This window comes from Choloepus didactylus, chromosome 2 (assembly GCF_015220235.1).
Source record: "Choloepus didactylus isolate mChoDid1 chromosome 2, mChoDid1.pri, whole genome shotgun sequence".
Classification (NCBI taxonomy): Eukaryota; Metazoa; Chordata; class Mammalia; order Pilosa; family Megalonychidae; genus Choloepus; species Choloepus didactylus.
The window spans coordinates 183,106,278-183,124,760 of NC_051308.1; the positions used below are offsets into that span (position 1 = coordinate 183,106,278).

Below are 18,483 nucleotides of genomic sequence, written 5' to 3' on the forward strand. Positions count from 1 at the left end.
CTGAAAAAGGGCTTTCTCTCTTTTTCCTTTTTTTTTTTTGTCCCATTCCAAGTAGCTCATTAGAGAAAGCCTCAGGCATTTTCATTTGCCAGCCCTAGCCCAGGCAAGGGTACAGTTAAGAGAGTCAGAGACAAAGGAGGCATTTAAGTGTACGAGATAACTCCCTAAAGGGCACCTTCCCTAAGAAAGGGGGATGGGGCCCAAATCAAGTGGCTGCCCTCCCTCAGAGAATTCAGACCCCAGGGCCTGGGTCGGGGAGGTGGGGGGAGGTGACAAACCAGAAACAACTTATGCTTTGCTTCTGACACCCTCAGCCCATGGCCAGGACAGGGTTCCCTGAGAATTAAGGGGCCGTACCTCTTTACACCAGTGAGCAGCTGTAGGCTGACAAGCACCACCTCCTGGGCAGGATAGGAAAAACACAGAGTCTAGAGGCAATACAGAAAAATATGACAACCTGTCAGACCTCACCCTCAGGGAAACCTGATACTGAATACAACCTCCTCCTGAGACCTGGGCCCATCTGGTCTGGGAAAATCTGTTTGGAGTAATCAAGGAAACCAGATGCCTAGACAACAAAAAAATTGCAAGTCACATTAGGAAAAACAAAGATACGGCCCAGTCAAAGGAACAAACTTACACTTCAACTGAGATACAGGAATTAAAGCCAATCATTAATCAAACAAATCTCCTAAATCAATTCAAAAATCAAATCAATGAGTTGAGGGAAGATACGGCAAAACAGATGAAAGATATAAAGAAGACACTGAGCAAACATAAGGAAAAACTTGAAAGTTTGAAAAAACAATTGGCAGAACTTATGGGAATGAAAGGTACAACAGAAGAGATGAAAAACACAATGGAGACATACAACAGCAGATTTGAAGAGGCAAAAGAAAGGATTCATGAACTGGAGAACAAGACATCTGAAATCCTACACACAAAAGGATAGAGAAAAGAATGGAAAAATATGAGCAGGGTCTCAGGGAATTGAATGACAATATGAAGCACATGAATATGTGTCACGAGTGGCCCAGAAGGAGAAAAGAAGGGAAAGGGGGCAGAAAGAATAACGGAAGAAATAATCACTGAAAATTTCCCTTCTGTTATGAAAGGCATAAAACTACAGATCCAAGAAGCACAGTGTACCCCAAACAGAATAGATCAGAGTAGACTGACTCCACAACAATTAATAATCAGATTATCAAATGTCAAAGACAAAGAGAGAATTCTGAAGGCAGCAAGAGAAAAGGGATCCATCACATACAAAGGAAGACTATGTGCAAATTTCTCAGTAGCAACCATGGAGGTGGAAAGGCAGTGGTAAGATACATTTAAGATACTGAAAGAGAAAAACTGCCAAGTTTTTCTATATCTGGCAAAATTTTTCTTCAAAAACAAGGGAGAGCTTAAAATATTTTTAGACAAACAGACACTGAGAGAGTCTGTGAACAGACCTGCTCTATAAGAAATAGTAAAGGGAGCACTACAGGCAGACAGGAAAAGACAGGAGAGAGAGGTTTGGAGAAGAGTATAGACATGAAGACTATCAGTAAGGGTAAAAAGAGAGAGAGAGGAAAAAATAAAAATAAGATACGATATGATATGATATATAAAATCCAAAAGACAAAATGGTAGACAGAAGACATTATGCTGTGTGAAATTAGCCAGAAACAAAAGGACAGATACTCTATGGTCTCCCTAATATGGACTAACAATGATGAGCAAAATTTGTGAGTTGAGAACACAGGTTATCAGGAAATAGAAAGAGGTTAGAGATCAGATATTTGATGCTGAAGGAGTACAGAAGGTTCAACAGGATTGATTGTATAGATCCAGAAATGGAACAGATAGCATAATAGTGTGTGATGGTAACACAATATTGTAAGTACTCTGAACAAAGAAGAGTGTGAGTATGGTTGACAGAGGAAGGCTAAGGGCAGGTATGACACCAGACAGAAAGACAGAAGATAAAGACTGGGATTGTATAACTTGGTGAAACCTAGAGTGGTCATGACAGTGATTAAATGTACAAATATAAGAATGTTTTTATATGAGGGAGAACAAATGAATGTCAACATTGCAAGGTGTTGAAAACTGGATGGTATAGAGGAAAAAATACAATCAATGCAAACTAGATTCTATAGTTAATGGTAACATTGTAAGATGCTTCCATTAATTATAACAAAGGCAATACACCAAAGCTAAACATCTTATTGTACGAGGGGCATATAAGGGAGTGATATATTGGTGGTGATGATGATGTTTGACCTTTTCATTGTATTTTATTTGTATTTTTCTTCTATCTTTTGTATTTTTATTATTCATTTTTTTCTCCTTTTCCTCCTTCTTTGCAGAAGTGACGGAAACATCCTCATACAAATTGTGGTGGTGAATACATAATTATGTGATTATACTGGGAATCACTGATTGTTTACTTAAGGTGGATTATATGGTGTGTGAATGAAACTGTTAAAAAAAAAAAAATGAACAGAGGGATACAAGTGCTGGAGAAAACGTGGAGAGAGGGATGTACATATTCCCTGTTGGTAGGGAAGTAGAATGGCACAGCCCAGATGGAGGGCAGTGTGGTGGTTCCAGAAGACACTAACGCTAAGGTTGCCATATGGTCCTGCAATCCTGTTACTGGGTATATACTTGGAAGAATTGAGAGCAGGGACATGAGTGGACATTACACATTGGTGTCTATGGCAGCCATATTCATGATTCACAATGGCTGGAGATAGCCTAGGGGTACATCAACTGATAAATGGAATGCGAACTATGGTGTATACATACAATGGAATACCGTGCAGTGGCAAGAAGAAACGAAATTCTGAGGTATACACCTAGGTAAATGTACCTTGAGAACAATATGTCAAGTCAAATAAGCCAGAATCAAAAAGACAAACATTATAATGCCTCACTAATATGGACTATTATGTGCAAACTCTGAGAACTGAATCTGAGAGCACAAGTGATCACGGGAAGGCTTATGGTAAAGGTTCCTAGATTGTAAGCTATTACAGCAGTCACATCTATTCATGAGTTGTAATGGTTGTCTCTAAATTCTAAGATGCTGACTGGTTGGTCCCTATAACTTTGGGTATCTGTGTGACACCTGAGACTAAGAGCCAGAGTTTGGCAGCTATGAAAGTCAGCATTACCCCATACAGCAAATGGTAAAAAAGCTAAAAAAGAGATCAGACTTCAATTAGAGATATGAACGAAATGGACTTCATCAGAACTATGGCAAACTAGACTAAAGGAAAAAGGATGATATTGACTGTGTTTTAAAACTTCAGCTTCTATGTGAGACCAAAGGAAGAGATGTTTATTTGATGGAAAATCTGTATTTTCTATAGCATGCTACATAATTTAACTTGTATGGTCAGTTTATTCAAACACCATAATTACATGAAACCTTGATTAGGGGGTGAGATCTGGTTGTTTTCCGTGAAGCCCTGATACATCCCAGAGTAATCTGGGCAGAGAATAAAGAAGTATTTGCAAAGCCCCCTTTAGGGCTTGGGGAAAATTTGGAAACATTAAACACCCCACCCCCACCCCCAGCAAATTCCTGATATTTTCACAAGCATTGGGGACTACTATTGTAGTAGATCAAGTCCTTGATCTTGGGGCTTGCCCTTAGGAAGCTTGTTACTGCAAAGGAAAGACTAAGACTACTTATAATTGTACCTAAAAGTCACCCCCAGAGAACTTCTTTTGTTGCTCAGATGTGGCCTCTCTCTAAGCCCACTCAGCTGGTAAACTCACTGCCCTCCCTGCTACGTGGGACCTGACTCCCAGGGGTGTAAATCTCCCTGGCAATGTGGGACATGACTCCCGGGGATGAGCCTAGACCTGGCATCATGGGATTGAGAAAACTTTCCTGACCAAAAGGGGAAGAGAAAATTAACAAAATAAAATTTCAGTGGCTGAGACATTTCAAATAGAGTTGAAGGTCATTCTGGAGGTTTTTCTTATGCATTATATAGATATACCTTTTTAGTTATTAGTGTACTAGAATAGCTAGAAGGAAATACCTGAAAATGCTGAACTGCAATCCAGTATCCTTGATTCTTGAAGACAATCATATAACTATATAGCTTATATGGATGGTGAGACTGTGATTGTGAAAACCTGTGGCTAACACTCCCTTTCTCCAGTGTATGGACAAATGAACAGAAAAAAGGAGGACAAAAAGTAAATGAATAATGGGGGGAAAGAGGAATATGAGATGTTTTGAGTGTTTTTTTTTACTTTTATTTTTATTTTTATTTTTTGGAGTAAAGAAAATGTTCAAAAAATTGATTGTGGTGATGAATGCACAACTATGTGATGATACTGTGAACAACTGATTGTACACTTTGGATGACTGTGGTATGTGAATATATCTCAATAAAATTGCATTAAAAAAAGAACAACCTTGTATATTTTCAAGCTTGGGAAAATATTGTAAGGTTTCTTTGAAAAGAAGAGCTGCAACTGAAAAATAAAACAGAGATGGCATATTCGGTAAAATCTTCAAACTAACTAAAAAATAAATCAAGATGCAATTGTACAAAAAAATAATAAACACTTGATAATAACAGAGTTACTTATCATTAAGGATTCTATTACTTTCTTCCTAAAAAATCCTTATCACAGCTAGAGTGCACCTTTTATTTTAACTTGAGGTAACCTGATCAGCTAAAATTCCTTGTTTTATGTCACAGGGACACATAAGTCCCTCATAGCTGAGAAAAGAAGGAAAAAATTAAAAGCAAGAATCATTGCCTCTATTCAGAAAAAGAATGGTTCCAACTAATGGAAGAAAAACTGCTTCTTGACATCTGTATTTCCTTTGCACCGACTACAGCAGATTTAGCAATAAACATTTAGAAGCAGATTAGAAGCTAAAATGCCATTACATATAAGACACTATAGCTTTGGAAACTTGCAACTCTTTTCAGTTCCTAAAAGAGCTTCCTCACAGTTATCTAGTTTAAGAATTTATTGAGCTGTATCCATGAAGCAATAAATAAGACTGAAGTAATCAGTCAAAAAGGAAAGTACTAATTTGTCTTGCTGAAGAAAAAGAGCATATTGGATTTTCTTCATCCCAGGTTCTTAAAAAAAATAAATATAAATAAATAAACCTCCTGTGGTAAGAGCTGATATAAGCACAACACCAAATTTCTTTCCGCTCACAGAATGCAGCAGGATGCTATGATGGTACCAGCTTGAAATACTGTGGAATTAACTTGATCCATAAATTTGAAAAACAGAACCAAATGAATTTTTAAGACTAAATGGTATACATTTTGGCAGGAAAAAATACAACTACTGACCACAAAAAAAAAAAAAGATAAAAATTTAAAAGGAAGAAAGGTTATTTTTCTTTTAGGTCTATTAGACACACTACTTTTTTACTTCTAAGTGAGTATCTCTTTATATGCTCTGATTTTGGCTTTTGACCCAACCACCCTTCTAGCCAAGCATAACATCTAGGTTATAGCCTACTTCACTCAGCCTTTGCATACATTTTTACCTGATAACTGAAAAATTAAAATGTCTTAATAGTCACTGCTCTCTCATTTTAGTGGACTCTAGTGATTCTTTCAGGTTAGTAGAAGCTCAAAGAAATGTTACATTTTGAAAGTCCATATTTTAGGGAAAATATGATAAACAATGAACTAGGAATCAAGAAAGTTCTAGTCTCATATTGTATCACAAGGAAGAACATCTTTTACATATTCCAGGACCCCAGACTTCCATGTGCATTCTGCATGTTTAACCATGCCAGAATTTTAGTCTCTGAAATAAAAATGTTTCCTATTTCACATTGTGGGAACATTCCTATATCAGGGAAGATAATGCCAGCTATCATAACATGCACAACTCAAATTCTATAAGAGAAGCATTTTTCATGTTCATGTGAAGTCCAAATGGGTATGCATGATGGCTGGCAGCTCTCCCTCAAGCAGTGGCTCTAGGACCCAGGCTGTCTTTATCTTGTCGCTCCACAATGTTCAACTAGTGGTTTCCTGGGTTGCCTGCCATGCCTGTCTGCATCAAGCCAACAGAAGCGGAAGGCCATGGAAAATCACAAGTGAGGATTTTTTTTAATGGACCAGGTCTGGAGCTAGTGCACATCAGTTTCTCCCACATTCTACTGTTGGTGTGGTATGTTGAACTATGAACCTGAACAAACACATGCTTTTAATCATAATTGGCATCCCTGTGAGTGTGAACTCATTGTAAATAGGACCTTTTGAAGATATTAGTTTTAGTTAAGGTGTGGTGAACTGAATCAAAGTGGTTCTGAATTGGGATTACTGGAGGCCTTAAAAGGAGAAGGCAACAAGGAGAAGCAGGAAGTCAGCAACAACCCAGAAGAGAAAGGAGAAGATCTTTCCACAGGCTGGGAAAGCCAAGGAACCCCATAGAATTGCCTGCAGCCAGCACCAGAATGCTACAGTCTTTGGGGACAAAGGAAGCTTTGCCAATATCTAGATTTTGGACTTCTAGCCTCAAAATTATGAACCAATGAATTCTCATTGTTTAAGCCAAAAAGAAAGAAAAAAGAAAAAAAGAAAGCTCCAGACTCTGCCACCAGTTTGTTATCTGAACTTGAACATATCACTTAGCTTCTCTAAGTCTCTTATTTTTTAAGGAAGACAATCCAGATCCTAGTTATGATGTAGTCAAATGTTACAAATTTGTACTGAAATTTCTATACAAATATGAGAGTTAAATATTTATTGAGTAACTTCTATAAGCTAGGCATTAAAGATTACTTCAAAGCTAACCATAGTTTGTTTCACTATGGTTCAAGGTATAGTGCATCACTCAAGTGCTTGGACTGGCCATCTGATAAATAATATCAATATCTCCAAATAGCAAAGCACTTAGCCAAATACAACATACCTCCATGCCATCTGCAGACCATTACATAAGGAATAGGGGTTTAGCTAAAGGAATCTACTCCAAAATTGCCTCAGTTTCTAATCTTCTCATGGTGATAAAGAAGGCAGAGACAATCTTGCTTAGAACCTCCCTAGAGATGACACCATGCCAGAATTTCCAAAACTCTTAACAGATACTATAGATGAAGCAGTTCAAAACTTCTCATATTCCACCAATAACTGTTAAAGAATCCATATGTTAGTAATCAAATCCCACTTTTTTTTACAGCATTCATTTATTTATAGACATATTATAGTATTACTATTATTAGCAACAAATGTGCCTGAAAATTTTTAGTAATTATTAGGAAATGCAAATATTCCATCTAGAAGACTTCCATGTATCACTATTGAAAACAAATGTTCTAGATATGGGATCAATGCTTCATGTAGGGAATAAACTGTTACCAAACCATAAAAGACAGCTCAAGAGCTTATTTAAGATTACTATATTCCATCAAAAAAGAAATTTCATCTCTGGCCTTGAAAATAGACTCCTAAAAAATGAGGAATTTTATTAAAATTATGAAAATGTTATATATATTATCATCTTAACCAGAAAGTAAGAATTTAAAAAGTTAACTTTTTATCACAACTAAACATCCTGGTGCCTAACACAAGATAATATAACTAGACAGGTTCTCTTGGTGCAAGAAAAAAGAACTAACTGCACTAAAGTAGAAAAAAATTTTAGTTTGTTAATAAAAAGAAAACAAAGTTGAAACCACAGTATCCCCTCCCCATTTTTCCATAAATTAAATATTTATATGCAAAAAATAAAACTGCAAAGAAACTACAAAACCTTAAGATTGAGAATGATTTTTCTAAGCATGCTTCAAACACAAAACCCGTAAAGGAAGAGACTGAACTGACTATAGGAAATTTTAATACTTCCCTAAACAAAACACAAAATGAACACTTGCTCTAAACAAAGCTATATTAAAAACTTTCTCCCCCTAGAAAAAAAACTGAAGACCATGAACAGATAATTTGCAAAATAATGTAAATGGAAAATACTATACTTGAAAACTGTTCAACCTAATAATCAAAGAAATTATACCAAGAAAACATTTTTCACTTAGCCTGGCAAAGAGTTAAAGAATGGCAGATAAATGTACTGCTGATAAATATATAAGTTGGTACAATCTTTCTAGAAGGCAACTTGGCAATGCATAACCAAATTTTTTAAATGGATGCATCCATAGTTTGAGATGGAGATTCCACTTCTAGGTATTCAGTCCAAGAAAACATTCTAACACAAATGAAAGTATAAATGTGGAAAAATATTCATTTAAGCATTACACTTAAAAATTAATGGAGGAAAGAAATTAAAACCCAATAGAATAGAAATAAATGAAATAGAGAATAAAAAACTAATAGAGAGCATTAACAAACTCAAAAGTTGGTTCAATGAAAAACAATCACTGAAATTGACAAACCTTTAGCTAGACTGACAAAGGAAAAAACAGAGAAGATACAAATAAATCAAATCAGATAGGAGAGGGGGGACATTACTACTGACCCCACAGAAATAAAAAAGATCATAAGAGAATACTATTAAAAATTGTATGCCAACAAATTAGGGAAACTAGATGAAATGGAAAAATCCCTAGAAACACATGAATAACCTACACTGACTCTAGTATAAACAGAATACCTCAACAGACCAATTACAAGTGAAGAGATTGAATCAACCTTCAAAAACCTCCCAACAAAATGAAAATCAAAGCTACAATGAGATACCATTTCACATTCACTAGAATGGCTACTATTTAAAAAAAAAAAACAGAAAATTACAAGTGCTGGAGAAGATACAGAGAAATAGAAACACTCATTCATTGCTAGTGGGAAAGTAAAATGGTGCAACCACTGTGGAAGACAGTTTGAAGGTTCCTCAGAAAGCAATGTATAGAATTACCATATGACCTGGCAATCCCTCTACTAGGTATACACCTACAAGAATTGAAAGCAGGGACTCAAACAGATATTTGCATGTCCATGTTCATAGAGCCATTATTTGCAATTGCCAAAAGATGGAAGCAACCCAGCTTCCATCATCTGATGTATGGATAAGCAAAATGTGATACATTCATAAATGGAATATTATTCAGCCATAAGAAGGAATGAGGTCCTGATACATGTGACAACATGGATGAACCTTTAAGACATTATTCTGAGTGAAATGAGCCAGGGACAAAAGGGCAAATATTGTATGTTCTCATTGATATGAAATAATTAAAATAAACAAACTCACAGAGTCAGAATCTAGAATACAGGTTACCAGGGGCTGGGTTGGGGGTAGGAAATAGGGAGTTAATCTTATATTTTACACAACTTCTATTTGGGTTGTCTTAAAGTTTGTTAAAGGATGGTGGTAATTAACAGCACTGAATTATATATGTGAAAGTGGTTAAAAGGGGAAATTGTACACACATTACTAGAATGAAAATTAAAAGAAAAGACTGTTCAACACAATGACCCCTATTGTGAACAATGGACTATAGTTAATAGTACAATTATTAAAATGTTCTTTCATGAATTATAACAAATGCACCTCACTAATGCAAGATGTTAATAATAGGGTGGTATATGGGAACTCTGTATTTTACACATTTTATACATGATATTTTTGTAAACCTACAACTTCTCTAACAGAAAAAAACTATTAAAAAAAATTAATGGGGAAGTTCCATTAAATCCCATAAACTCTATGGTATAGCCATATATTAAATTGTCAACTGACCATTAAAAATGATCTTGATATTGCCGATTTGTATCCTTATACACATAGAAAGATGTTTCCCCAATATTCAGTTAGAAAAGTCACTATATTTTGTACAATTTAGTTTTAAAATATATATTTTAAGTATATATTTACATACACATACATAATTATGGAAAGACAAATATCTGGAGGGATATTTATATACCCTGTTTCTATAAACTGTTTATATAAATGTTTAACAGGTAGTTGGATTTTCTTCTTGTTTTGCTTCTTTATATTTTCTGAATTCTTTAACAATGAGTAGGTATTATATTTGGTTAATAAATGTTTAAACATTAAGAAGGATAAATTTGTTTTAAAACATTTTAAACTGTTAAAATTTATATTTTTCAATGATAACATGCAGTATTTATTCTTCCTTTATTTAATCTGCAATCTGCATTTTCCCTTAGGCTCTACCATACTATCTTCATCATTTCTGTCTATATAAATAATCATTCTAATCTCTTATTAACCTCATGGTGGCACAGAAAACAAATTAAGAAAAGAGATAGTAGTAATACAAAAATCAGTGTGTTTCAATAATTACCTTGAAAAAGTTTTACGTGGATTTTTATGAATAAACAAAGGTATATACTTTTAAAAATCATGAATAAGGATAATGGAAACTGTAAATTATAGATTATAATATTGCTACATCTGTGTCTCCTAGATTAGCTACAGAGATAAAAGGGCTTTTCATTTTTTTCAAAGAACACTGTGCTCTTCAATTATATCTGGTCTTATAATACTGAAATTTAAAATCTCTAATGTCAAACTTTACAATCTACAACTGTAAAATCATTACTATCCATCTAAATGAAAAAAGGCTGCAAACCTACTGTGTTTTTCATATTAGCTAGTATTGCCTTTTATAAAAAAAATTGAAGTCTTATTTCATACCTTTACAAACTCTAAGTAGTCAGTGTTGGTTCTTTCTCCACCAAGTCTAACAGGAACTAGAATAATAACAGCTTTGTCGTCTGTGTTATCAGAGGCCATGGAAGAACACTGTTTATCAATTACATCAGAGTTGTAAACTGAGAAAAATATAATAAATATGTATTAAATTTTATAAAAGTGAGTTTCAGAAATATTTTACCCTAGTATTTTCCCCCTGCCACTGGCCAGTCATCTGATCGCTGACATTTCTATCAAGGTCTCAACAAGTTAAAAATACATACTTCATTTATGCATTCAATAAATACTTACTGTGAGGCCACCATATACTAGGCCCTGGGGCTACAGCACTGAACCAAAAGGAGAAAAAAAGAAAAACCCTGCCCTCATGGAGCATACATGCAAATAGGAGGAAAGAGATAATAAATAAATATGTCAGTAGTGATAGGTGCTTTGAAGAAAAACAGAGAGAAAGGTAAATAAGAATGCTGAGAAGGTAATTTAAAATAAGATCAGGGAAGGCCTTGTGAGAAGGTGACATTTGAGTAAAGACTTTAAAAGTAAGAAACGAAGTAATGCAAATATCTGGAGGTAGAGCATGCCACAAAGCAAGACTGGCAAGTACAATATCCATGAGGCAGGTGAAGCTAGCATGCTCCAGGAAAAAGAGACCAGTGTCTCTGAAGGGAAACAAGCAAGGGACCAGGAATGAGGTTAGGAGATAAAGTTAACAGATTAGGGGGAACAGAAAACAGATTGGGTGAGTTCTTGAAGGCCACTGTAAAGAACAGTTTTTACTTTGAGTGAAATGGGAAGCCACTGAAGAATTTTTTTAGCAGAGGAGTGCCCTGGTCAGATTTAGACTTTAACACTGTGATTCCTGTATTGATAATAGGCTGGAGGGAACAAATGCCTGATGGGAGCTGGGAAAGCATCACCAAAGGTGTAAACTTTGAGCTTGTTCTTGAAGAATGAATAAGAGTTTACAAGAGTAAAAGATGCAAGGGGAATTTACAAGAGTAAAAGATGCAGGTAATAATATGAGTGCAAAGGCATGGTGAAAAAAAGATAATATGTGTAATTGGAAAGACAAGCTAAATACATGAAAAATTTCATCAAATTAAACAGATAGGATTACATACATTCCCTACCTGTACAATCTTGAGCAACATAAATAGTTATTCCTTGTAAATCAGGATGTCTTGCTTCTTCAACTGCTTTTCTAAGAAAATAACAAGCATCATCCTTTAAAATACTAAGTAACATTTCTAGTTAGTAACTAAAGACTTAATGGGAAAAAAAGGCTATCATTTTCCTGGCTTTCCTTCTTAACTATAATGTCTGGTTTCAAACCTACCATTTGAATGGTATTGGAAATGGAGTCAAATTTCTCAAAGTTGAATAACACTAATTTACTCAAAGAACATTAAAGCATAAGTTATGAAATACATAAAAAAATTTCTTTGGGATAAAGTTGTATCCCTCCCCCCCCCAAAAAAAATTTCTCTCAACCACTCACTTGGCTATTTTCAATATTTTCTAACCAGTGGTATTTTAATATGCTTCAAGCTTTGCTTTATATTCACTTCCATTACACATTAGGAGCTAATTACTGTATGCTTTGTCCTCTGTTACAAAGAAAATCTTTTTTCTTTAAACAACAGCATGACCATTTTACCTTCATTCAAAATCTTTTATGACCTGAACAAATAAATTCCCTAATGTCAAGTCTTGGAAGTCTATAAATAAAACTGCAAATTGAAAAATATTTCTAATTGAGTATAATGTTCTCAATGGATCATATGGTGTGAAAAAAATCACAATGGCATCTCTAAAAAGAAAGAATGCAAATTGTGAAAATATAAAGTATCTTTATTTAACATGCCTTATTATGCATGTGTCTATGGGCTAGTCTAGAAAAGGGATGGGCAATCTATGGTCCACAGGTCAAATCCAGCCCATGGACAGTTTTTGTATAGCTTGCAAGCAAAGAATGGTCCTTACAGTTTAAAGACTTGTAAAAGCAAAGAATGTACAACAGAGACCTTAAAAGGGCCACAAAGCCTAAAATATTTACTTTTTGGCAATTTATAGAAAAAGGTTGCTGACCACTGAGGTACAGAACATACTATCTGAAGAGCAGAAACTATGCATTTATGATTATGCTTTTAGAAATGTCATACCAAGTTGGACTTGACATTATTATTATTAAAAACTAACCCAATTAAAAACATCAGGCAAATATTTTTTCAACTGTAAAGTATCTGGCCATAAAATATAAAAGCATGTTAATGTGCAAAAATGCTTTATAATTTCAAATATATGTATGAATCTAAATGGAGTAAATTTACCACAACATACTATACTTAGATGACATATGATGAGTCCAGTTTATGATAACACTGGGAAACACAACACATAACACAAAGAAAAAAACCTTAAATAGTATCCAAATAAATGGCACATGAAAAGCTGAGATAACAGGGAAATTTGACTTCTGACTTCTTTGTATCCACCCTGAATGTCACAGACCCTTTATTTTTACTATAATATCATTATAATATTAATTGTCCCATACATTTACAATTCATAAGAATTTAATGTGTGAAAAGAAATGCTAAAAATATCAATTTTTGCTCTTGACATTTCATTGCACTATCAGTACATTACAGAACCCAGGTTACATTACTTAAAAACAAAACTCAAATGTTATACATGTTCCAAGGCTGAAAGAGTTGTTAGTTTTTAGAACACTTCAGTAAGGAAGTCTAATGAAAATCTGGGTTAGAAAGAGACCTCGGATATCTCTACCTATAGGGAAGAGAAAAAGCTTGTCAGTAAATAAACTAAATGTAACTAGTTACAATATCAGTGCTCATATTCTCTTGTTCATTTGTGTTTTTTGTCCCTAGTAGCAAATGGAAATCTCCTTTATGAACATTCTCACACAGTTAGACCTAAAAAGCTACAATACACACTGCAAAGATCAGTATCTCTGAACTTAGGGACTTCTGTCATAAGATGAAAGATTTTAAAACAATTTTACCTTAAAATGTGAGCAACCACGGCCGGTCCATACCAATCTCCAGCTTTTTTCCCAGACTTCTTTCCATATTCTATTAGTTGATGTAAGCCAAAGAGCGCCAAGGGAGAATCACCAAACCAAGAGATGATTTTCCTGTGATAAATTTCATTTTGTATTTCATGATCATCAGAATATTTCCCAATTGTTTCCTTCAGGGAAATTGTTGGGGTTCTGAGTTCTCTTTCCCCTGACAGCGATGCTTCAAATGATGCAGTAAATTTTTTTACAGTGTGGGAAGTCCATGATTCAGAGTCTGAATTTTCAATGTTCAAAGCATCAGGCCAGGTCCAAGCTATAGTAGTTTCAAAGCAAGGTATTCAGATCTTTTAAATACTTAGACTTTTTACTAGATTTTACTAACATCAGTTTTAGCCGTTAATTAAAGCTACATAGGTTACTAAACTTAAATAGCAAACTCAGGAATAAGCAAATCTTTGGAGACAGAAAGTAGATTAATCGTTGCCTATGGAAGAAAGGGACTGTTGGGAGTGACTACTAATGGGTATGAGTTTCTTTTTAGGAAGATAACAATGTTCTAAAATTAGATTATGATGATGGTTTAAGAACTCTGTAAATATACTAAAAAGCACTGAACTGTTCACTTTAAATGACTGAATTTATGGTATATAAATTATACCTCAATAAACTTGCTTATAAAAAAATAAATGTACCAGCAAAGAAAAAACGCTAATATATCAATGATGCTTATTTCTGGGTGGTGATATTGTTCTTTGGACTTTTCTGTAGTTTCCAAAATTTCTAAAATGGGAATATATGACATATAATGAGGGAAAACATTACATGAATAAAAGACAAAACAGAAAAAATAGTGAATTTCAGGTACAAATGAACAATACTGGAATTTGCTCTCTTATTTTCTTTGAGGGTGCTAAGATGGAATAGACATTTGTATTCCATTACCAGTATTCCTTATCAGGTATCCAGTCTTGACTACCCAAAGGCACAATAAACATATTTACTAACATTCTTAGTATTCATAAGAGGATAACTTCAGAAAATATACTTTATTTCAGTTATATAATAAAATAAAAGTCTGACCATAGAAGTTTGAAAACTTCTTTCCAAAATTATTTTTTCCTATACAATCCTTTCAAAATGACTTAATCATTGTTACAGAGTAATACCAATTCTCTAGGAAATGAAAAGTTAATAAATGAAGTCATTAAAGATCAAAGATCTCCCCAAAATCAAATATAGCTTCAAATAAAAAATTACTTCACTGTTTTTAATAACAAGACAGTCCCCAATCATATTTATAATTTTCAGTTAACAAAATGAGTCAGATTCAAAGCCCTGATGGGAATGATGAAAAATATTCTAACCCTTGCCCATGATTGCATAAGACAACACATAAATTATCCCAGAAAAATATTTTTTAAAAATCCTTTTTCCTTGTATTATCCACTCAACTCTTGGGTCAACATTCTTTTTAACAATCTCATCAAAAAACTCTACAGAAGAGTTACTAAATATTTGCCATGCATTGTAAGGAAATTGTCTAACACTTTTTTTAAAAAACTCTGAGAACAGTATTAATCAGATACAATAGCCTAAAATGATAAACTAAAATCCTCCTACAAATGAACACATTATAAAAAATGGCAAGAAATGGCAAGAAAGGTGGCACGTTAGGTATCAATGACATCTTGAGGATCCAAAAATCTAAGCATGATGAATATTAAGAATATGCCTAATCAATTAAGTATGACTGACTAAAAAAAATCACATATTACTACAATAAAGATTTAAACAAATAAAAAATAAATTTAAAAATCATATTTATAAATACAATTTTAAAATACCACTGATATACAGAGAGAAATAAAGAAACCAGCTTATAAAAACACTTTAGATTTAAATAATGTAAAAATACTAGCTATCTGTCTCTGTTACTGACAAGTCACTGCTATTGACCTACCCAGGACTTACTGAACTAGACATAATCCAGAGAGTTCAACCAAAAGGAAAGAAACGATAGCAACAACAACAAAAATACAAAGCCTATCAAAAATTGAACTAACTTAATTCATGGTGGTGACCAAGGATAACAGATGTGTTTATCTTTTTGAAAAGGCAATCATGAAAGTTTACATATAAGTTATACCTGTCCCAATTCAATAAAAATGTAATACATAGATTGGTTACAACTTGAGAAAATATCAGGGAGTCAAGAAATTAATCTCAGGAAATGTCATACAGTTTGAAAGCTGGAATACAAATTTTTAAAAATCAGAGATTGATTTACCTCTACTAAGAAAATGTAGTATGAGTCCTTGAGCCAACAGCATCTGACCAGTCCTCAATGTACAGCCCCAACCACAATCCGTTGTCAAATTTGAGCCCTCTATTTGAGGAAATTCTTCCCGGTATGTCAGCCATATTCTAGAAATGAAATCTTTACGAAATTCTTCTACATTTCCAGAAATTACATGATCTTCTATTGCACATCCTGATCTTGCAGGTAACATTTTATTTTCATCTATAAAATAAAAATATAAACTAGAGACCAAGAATAACTAAGCAAGTAAACGTCAATAGCAGTATTTATTACCATATATACAGTGTGTCACAATCTTTCTAATCCTTTTTTACTGATTTAAAATGACAATATTCTGCCTAATCAAATGAGAATGAATAATGAAATGTTTTGTACACTGTTGTGCTAACTAACATAAGGTATTATTAATAATAAAGTTGTTTAATATCTACACTCCATGTATAATAAACTCTTCAATGCAGTCATAATATAAAAATCTTTTTTTGCCTGATTTGGATATTATTAGATATTATACCTCTCTGAATGGCTATTTGCATATCAAACATCATGATTTGTCAACATGTGTAAATGTGTATAACTACATTCAGTTCTTAAAATCTGTATTTATTTTCAGGAAGATGTATACTCAAGTTAAAAAAACAAAACTACAAAAATTCTTTAAATGTATAGTCATCCTTTTATATAACTCTTAACATGTATAGTCACTTTTAAATTCAAATATAATTTTTCAGAAACTGTTACTACCCATATATACCATTTAAAAATATTTAAATGACAAAAGAGACCACAAAAAAAGTTTGATAGCAAGCTGGAAATTAAAAGATATTTGCGACACTGGTGCTTTTGCATGTGCCTACACTCTTTTTCTCTGTATAGGGGTGCAAATGTGTGTGTGTGACAAAAGATCTGTCTCTGTGGTGGTGTGAGCTATGCACCCCAAAAAAACATGTTCTCAAATTTAATCCATTCTTGTGGGAGTAAACTCGTCAGTAGGACGTTTTGATGAGGTTACATCAGTTAAGGTGTGGCCCAACCCAAACAGGATGGGTCTTAATCCTACTGCTGGAGTCCTTTATAAACTGAATGAAATTCAGACAGAGAGAGAGAAAACCACAGGAAGCAAGAAGCGGAAGGTCAAGGAACCCAGGAAAGGCCAGGAGAGGCGGCCATGTGTATTGTCATGTACAGATGGGCCCAGAACTAAGATCACCAGCAGCTATCCCCAGAACACTAGTCTTTGGGATGAAAACATCACCTTGATGACACCTTGATTTGGACTTTTTCCTAGCCTCAAAACTGTGAGCTAATAAATTCCCATTGTTTAAGCCAACCAATTGCATGGTATTTGCTTGAGCAGCCAAGGAAACTAAAACAGTCTCCAAATAAAAAGAACTACAAATCAACATGAAACATATGAACAATCCAAGAAAAAAAATGAACCAAGAAAACCAACAGGTGATTTTTAAGTAGAAACTTGAATGGCCAAATATAAAATGCTTATCCTAGTAATAAGAGGAACGCAAATTACAACAAGATACTCTTTCTTATTCATCAGATTTGCAAAAATTTAAAGGTTTGATGATATCAGGTATTAGCAAAAATGTAAAGAACTCAAACCCTGCTGGCGGGAGGGTAAACTAGTACAACTCTTTGTGAGAAATTTTAAAGTATTTAGAAAAATTGAAAACATACACACCTTTTGTTTCAGCAAATCCACCTTTAAGTATTTACCCTAGAGAAGTTCTCTATATGTGTATAGATGACATGTACATGGATGTTCACATTATTTGAAATATTATTTGGTAGCATTATTTGAAATAACAAAAATTGGAAACAACTTTAATATTCACCAGTAGGGAATTAGATGAATAAGGTTATTCATTCACTCCATGGATACTTACTGAGAGTTTACTATATGCCAGCACTGTGCTGTAGGCAATAGTGTTACTGCTGAAAGTATGACTGACACAGTCCTTACTCTCAAGGACCTTACAGTCCAGCAGTTGAGAGATATTAAACGAACAATTAAAAAAGTAAATAATCTTATTATGATATTTGTGATGGAGCAGAAATACAGGCTGTTATAAAACTACAGGAGACCAAACCAGAAAAGATGCTATTGGTTACCAATAAACAAAGTCCATTTCAAAATGGCTTAAACAATAAAGGGATTTATTATCACACACAAGCAGAAGTCCTGAGGTAGGAGTGGCTCTGGGTTGGTTAATTCAGTTCCTCATGGCATCACGTTATATCTGTCTTCCAATTCTGATGATTTCAGCATGTTGGCCTCATCTTCACCGAGCTCTCCTCATAGTAGCAAGTGTCTACTTCAGTATCAAGGCAGAAGATATGATAGAATCCAGGAAAAAAAGAAGGGCATTTTCTTCCTTGTATTATTTGAGTTCTTTAAAGGTTTTGAAATTATTAATTATTCATACATAGAAAAGATAAAAATTTGTGTATCCACTTTCAAGAAAAAAAA

At 34.0% G+C, this 18,483-nt stretch overlaps 1 protein-coding gene across 5 annotated transcripts in view; it reads right to left on the minus strand.

Moving 5' to 3' along the window:
- The window catches only part of ATG4C (autophagy related 4C cysteine peptidase), a 178,098-nt gene that overhangs the window by 105,464 nt on the left and 54,151 nt on the right, over positions 1–18,483 (minus strand). For all 5 annotated transcript variants that reach the window (XM_037827044.1, XM_037827042.1, XM_037827043.1 and 2 more), the window contains 4 exons: positions 15,966–16,199; positions 13,661–13,991; positions 11,766–11,836; positions 10,618–10,754 (listed from right to left, as the gene is read on the minus strand). In XM_037827044.1, coding sequence (XP_037682972.1) covers positions 10,618–10,754; positions 11,766–11,836; positions 13,661–13,991; positions 15,966–16,199 — 773 coding nt within the window. The remainder of the gene's footprint in view (positions 1–10,617; positions 10,755–11,765; positions 11,837–13,660; positions 13,992–15,965; positions 16,200–18,483) is intronic.